At 57.4% G+C, this 6,000-nt stretch overlaps 1 protein-coding gene across 2 annotated transcripts in view; it reads left to right on the top strand.

Moving 5' to 3' along the window:
* Positions 1–933: 933 nt before the first annotated feature.
* The window catches only part of LINGO1 (leucine rich repeat and Ig domain containing 1), a 210,621-nt gene continuing 205,554 nt past the window's right edge, over positions 934–6,000 (top strand). The window contains exon 1 of one of the 2 annotated variants that reach the window (XM_028507233.2): positions 934–1,875. Coding sequence is in view for 1 of the 2 variants with exons in the window: in XM_036027590.1 (XP_035883483.1) it covers positions 1,825–1,875 (51 nt within the window). In the remaining variant the exon portion in view is untranslated. The remainder of the gene's footprint in view (positions 1,876–6,000) is intronic. The other variant, XM_036027590.1, reaches the window with a different exon arrangement.

Raw genomic sequence — 6,000 nt, 5'->3', positions numbered from 1 at the left:
AACAAATGACCAAAATGCATTCCTCCATGAGGGTTGGGGAGCAAGGGTCTGTCTGGGGTGGGGGACCAGGAAGATGACATGCTCATGCACCAGGCCTATCCAGGATCAGGCTGACCAGAAGTTTAGGGGTGCACTTTACTTCTTAGGAGTGTCATGAGGGTCCAGGGAGATCTTGGATGTGAACGAACTCTGCAAACTGCAGTGTGCTGTCACTGGTAGGTCCCTGTCCCTCTTTGCCTTGTTCCACTGGTGAAGAAGATGGAGAAGGAAGATTATAAAGTGACAGACAGACCAGGACTGGTGAGGGAGGAGGGTGGTGGCCCCAGCTTTCAGAAGCAAGGAGTGGGTGGAATTCTAGAGGCTGAGAGCCTGACTTGGGTTTCCCTCTTCTGTGGGATCTAATACCACAGAGGTGGGCATGGTCCCAGAGATGATAGAAACCAGTGTCCTTCCAAAAAAAAGTGTAAATTGAGGCCCAGAAAGAGGCAGACATTTGCCCAAGGTCAGACAGCAGGAGTGGGAGGTCCGCTTGTGAGCTCTGTCTTCCCGACATGACAGGTGTCCTCACCCTGGACTCAGATTCAGACAGCTGCTTCCCTATCCTTCCTCCCCTGGCCACGCAGTCCCAGTGCCCGTGCCCATGCCAACTGCCTCCACACCACCAGCCTTCCTCTAGGCTTAGCCGCCAAGGAGCACTGAGCGCCCCCTGGATTGCGTGGTCTGGGTAGCTTCAACAGCTATTCTCCTTGACTCACCTCCAGGAGGGAAGGCTTGGCTGAACCGCGGCGCACCACGGTCCAGGCTACGTCACCGCCTCGCATTTTCCCCGTGCAGTGAGGCCGCCCTCTTTGGTGCCCCTGGGTGGGGCAGGTCGAACCTGGCGCGCTATCCCTTTAAGCCCGAGGGAGATGGGAGTTAACTATAGCTGAGGCTAGCGCCGGACGTAGCCGCCCGACAGGCATGAGCTAGGAGCTCCGGAGAGAGAGATTGCTGAGGGGGCGGCAGGCCCCGGCACCGGGATCTGGGGCCTCAGGGTCCCTTCGCCGCCCACCTGCGCGCGTGAAACCTGGGCCCAGCCAGCGGTGGGCGACACCCAATGTAATGCGGAGAATTTTAGAGGCTGAGCAGGGCGGCGGGGAGCAGGTGGCGTGGGAGAGGGCGGGGGCAAGGTAGATAGCGGGAGAAAGTGGACCAGGATCAGGGGTGGGGGGCAGGTGGGAGAAAGGAGAATAGGCAAAGAAGGGGCAGTGACAGAGAGGGGGAGAGAAGGAGCGTGAGAGCACCCGGCTGCTGGTGGCAACGCGGGTGGGGAAGAGGGACTGGGAGCCTCTGGGTGCGAGCACCCGGAGTTGGCCACCCGGGTGGAGAGCGCGTCCACAGCCGCGGCCTGGTGGGGCGTGGTGGCAAAGCAGGGACACCGGAAGGGCTCACTCTGGAAGTGGCAGGGGACCTGAGGTGGGGTCAGGCAGGAAGGGAACTCAGGTTTGCTCTGCAGGGGCTGAGCTCTGGGGATCCGGAGGGCCGGGGCACCAGGCCCTTGGGTGCAGTGGCGGGATGCGCGCGCTTGCGCTTGCGCTTGCGATCTCTCCGGCTCGGAGGAAACGCGCGTTAGGGATTCTGCTGCCATCGCAGCGTGGAGGGCAGCTGGCAGGAGCAGACGCGCAAGAGGCGTAGGGGCCCTCCCGCGCACACGCACACGCACACGCAGCGCGCGACCACTGTGGTCGCGCGTGCACACACACCCTTTCTGCTCGCTCATCGCTGCTGCCATAATCTCGGAGCCGAGCCTTGCGGAGCGGGAAGTAGAAAGGAGGAGAGCCGGGGATGAAGCCCCGGAGCGGAGCTGAGCTGAGTGCGGACTGCGTGCCCAGGACGGTGAGTATGGCCAAGCCAGGGGTGCTGCGGCGAGGCTGGAATCGCTGGGCACACGCTGGGAGTGGGGTGTCTGCCGGCCAGCTGTGCCGTGTGCGCGGCCTCAGATTGGGCGGGAGGCTGCGGTGGGGATGGGGTGTTGGATGCGCGCTCCTGAGTGCATGCACGCGCGCACGGAGCAGGAGTGGGGCATTCAGCACCCCAGTTCATGACCGCGCGCCCTCCCTCTGAGCAGCCCCGCCTAACCCTCGCCTGCCCCCAGAATCCCGGCGACTTGGAGCAACTTTGTATGTGTGGGGAGAAGATGGAAATGCTTTAGTGGTAGCACCCCTACCTTTTTTTACCTGAGCAGAGAGCGCGGGGGGAGGAATGGGGCGGGGCACAGGCGGTGCTGCCGGGCGGGCAGGGGTGCATTTCTACCACCCAGTCGGCACAGCCGCCTGCTTTCCGGGGCCTCGGTCCAGCCCTGTGGTGCCGAGCTGGAGCGACTCAAGCTGTCGGACTCCTTTGACCCTGCCAGGGTCGGGCGGGACTGTGCGGCTAGTTTCCAGGTCCGGGGTCCGAGAGGTCGTCTTTTCAGCAGGCTGAGGATATGGGGCTTGAGGTGGAGGAGTGGTGCCCGGTGTGTACGTGTCGGTGTCTCCTTGCCTTCTGTTCCATGGGAATGTCGGCTGGAAGAAGGCAACTACCCGAAGGGTACATAGCTCCCCAGAGGCTGGGGCTTTGAAAGGACACCGTTAGGCTCCCTGGCCTGGTGCCCCGCCATCCCTGCTTTGCTTGGGGCCGTGCTCCTTCGTGCCTTACTCTGAGTGATGAGGTTGTGGCTATGCTGTGCCCCTGACCCCCATCCTCGAGTCTCCTCTCACACTCCTGTCCTGTGCTGGCTGCCTCAGGGAACTCCTTAGCTCCCTCCCTCATAAACACCAGCTCTGCCCCTGCAGTGGAAGATGGGATGGGGAGATGTGGTCCAGGATGGTGCTTCTGAGAGGGAGGGAACTCTGTGTCCCCAGGAGTAAGAAGCCCAAGGAAGGGTCAGTGGTCAGGCCCTCTGAAGGCCCCTCCCCTTTACCAATCCTCCCTACCTTCAGGGCAGGTTCTCCCTCCTCTAGGAAGCCTCCTTGATTGCTCCTGAATCCTAGCTTGAACTTCTGGGTTAGAGCAGTTGGTTGTCCAGCAGTCCTTGTCCATGTGCCCTCTTCTCTGGCACTCGGCGTATGAGCTTGTGGAGTCAGAAGTCTTGTTCTCAGGCTAGGTGCTGGCCGGGGGGGTGTGATGCTGGACCACTCAGTATGTACCTGGATCTCTGGGATATGGTAATATACTGCGTGACCAGCTTTGAGGCTTAAACTTTACTTCCACTTCCATTCTTCCTCTGGAATCTCTCAGATTCCTTGTGAGAATGCAGGGTCCATGGGCACGCTTCCTCTTCATTTCACAGACGAGGATTTTGAGGCAGAGATGGAGCTAGGAGAATGCCAGTTTCAGGTTGGCCTCTTCCTTTGAAGGTATTAACTCTGGTCTTTGTCAAGGTGGGGAGGGGCAGTGAAGACGCCGGTCCTCTTTACTGACTTAGCCTCCGGGCTCTGTGACCAACACTCATCCCTGATGGGAGGGGAGGTGGGCAGAGCAACTCCCAGCCTGGTGCACCCTGGCTTGACTTCTGGTACCTCTTGACCCCAGACTCATGAACCATTGCTTTCTAGATTTGGGGCCAGAGTCTTCCAGGGCTCTGCAGGATGGTTTGCAAATCCTCAGCACTGGGACATTGGTGTCATTTCTGGGGATCATTGGGGTTCCCCACCCCCTAACCTGGCCCTCTAGGCTGGGCCCTGGCATTGTCTTCCTGTCTGGGCCCTGGAACCCTTCCCACTCTACTGAGATCTCTGTCCTGGAGCTGCATAGCTCACCTCAAGGGAGTGGGTTCCCACCGAGATCTAATTATGTGTTGGGGGGAGGGCGGCCTGGTGGCTATTGAGACGACTTCCTTCCTAGGGGGCCCACCTGAGGCAGGACGCTAGAGTAGCTGTGAGCCACAGTCAGGCATCTTCCCTCCAGTCTGATGGCAGCCCAGACTCATCCCCAGGGCCACTCAGGCCATTGGAGGCCTCCTGTGGGGAGGTGGAAAGAGCTGTTGCCCTAGGAGTGACCAAAATTCCTTCTGGAGCTGGGGGGTGGGTTGGGCCTGCCAGACCTTGTAGTGGCTCCCTCAGCCTCTGTTGGCTTCACTCTTGGGCATCCTCTTGCTGGCTCAGTCTTTCTTACTGTCCTTCCTCCCTGCCCCCATCCCTAATCCCCTGTGGGTCTCTGAGCTCTGGACTTTTGCCTCCTGAGTGTTGACCAATGCTTTGGTTGACACCCAGGCAGCTGGAGCATGGCCAGGCTTGAACACTGACCCTAGTTCTCCTGTACTCCCCACCTCCTGGCCCCAACTGACTCCAGCAGGATGAGACCTCCATTTGGGGCCTCAGACCATGGGGAAGGAGAGAGCAGGTTACCTTTTTGGCACCTGATCTCTGCTGCCAAGGGTGAAAATTCCAGGCAGGTGCTTGCAGCCCCCATTGGCTGCTCCTTTAAGAAGGAAGCCACTTGCCCCTCAAACCTTCTGATGGTAAGGGGTAGTGACTGATGTGGCCCCTTTAATTTCCCTCTCTAGCCAGGCCCTGACCATGCCATGTTTACATTTTAAATGATAAAAATACTACATTCTAATAAATTCAATGTTAAGAAGTCATTGGATAGGCTAGGCCTTATGGTGACTTGAGGAGTAAAGACACCCCCTGACCACTCAGGCCTTCTTTTGAGGGAAATGGGGACAGGCCACCTTGACCAATCATTACAGTCTCCTCTGAGGGCTTCCACAGCCCAGACTTTTGCTCCCAAGAACCCTGCTTTGGCCTTCCTCTTTACTGCCTGGAATTCTACGCTTGGAGCTTACTCCACATTTGAGAGCATCTCCTGGTTTGAGGTCTGGGACAGACTACTGGGGATACTGCTGATGAGCCTGGACTCCTCTCTGGATGGGCTCTGAAAGGGGACACAGACATCGGCCCACACCCAGGTATGAGGCAGGCTGGTCTGGGCAGCTGCAGAGGTAGGGGAAAGGAGGGTAGGCAAGGGCTGTTCAGATAGATTGGAAGGGCTGGTGCATTTCTTAAAATCCTCACTCAAGGATATGCTTTCATTGATTTCTAGAGAGAGAGGAAAGGGAGGGGGGAAGAGAGAGAAAGAGAGAGAGAGCGGGAAACATTGATTGGTTGCCTACTATATACACCCCTACCAAGGTTTGAACCCGAAACCTAGGTATATGCCCTGACCAGACATTGAACCTGTGACCTTTTGGTGTGTGGGACAATGTTCCAACCAGCTGAGCCTCCTGGCACATTTTGACTTGCTCAGATGTTCTTGGCACTTGGTAGATGCTCAGTAAATACATTGAATAAAATGAATGAATGGAGAATGGGAATAAATGAGGGCTTTTCAGGCATATGGCACAGCATTAGCAAAGGCATGGAAGTGGGAAGCAGTAGGCATGAGTGAAATGTGTTTGCAATGGAGTAGTTTGTGCAGGGGCACAGCAGGCACAGAGCAAGATAACAAGACAGAAGAGGACCTTGAGTACCTGACTGAGGAGTGTTCAGATTTTGCAGGGTTGAAGTTCTGGAAGGATTTCATCAGATTTGCCGTTTAAATTGCTCCCTCTGGTGGTTGTGAGAGGGATTGGCCAGGAGAGGCAGAGGCAGAGAGGCAGACCTGAGGCTGCTATGGGAATGCAGGCTTGGTGGTGAGGGCCAGAGGGGACAGGTGCCTTGTCTACCTTCACCAGGATGGCTCAGGGTCCTGGCGTGGTTTCCCACCAATGGAGGATGGAGAGATTCGGCTTAAATGGGAAGCCAGGTGGGATGATGTAGGCCATCAAAGTTGGGCAGAAACTTGAGTATCACCATTCCCACCACCTGGGTATTATGCAGAGGGGCAGGTATCCTGGAGCCATGAGTATGGGCCTTTAGTATGAGCCTCCCAGTGCCACACATGAGCAAGTCCCCGTGGTCCCCCAGGCTCACTTTCTATGTCCATAAAAAGGATAAGTTTATTTTTTCCCTGGAGACCTTGAGTGACTTTGGGTGGAAG

Source organism: Phyllostomus discolor, chromosome 1, assembly GCF_004126475.2.
Source record: "Phyllostomus discolor isolate MPI-MPIP mPhyDis1 chromosome 1, mPhyDis1.pri.v3, whole genome shotgun sequence".
Lineage (NCBI taxonomy): Eukaryota > Metazoa > Chordata > Mammalia > Chiroptera > Phyllostomidae > Phyllostomus > Phyllostomus discolor.
This window is presented reverse-complemented; position numbering and strand designations above follow the sequence as displayed.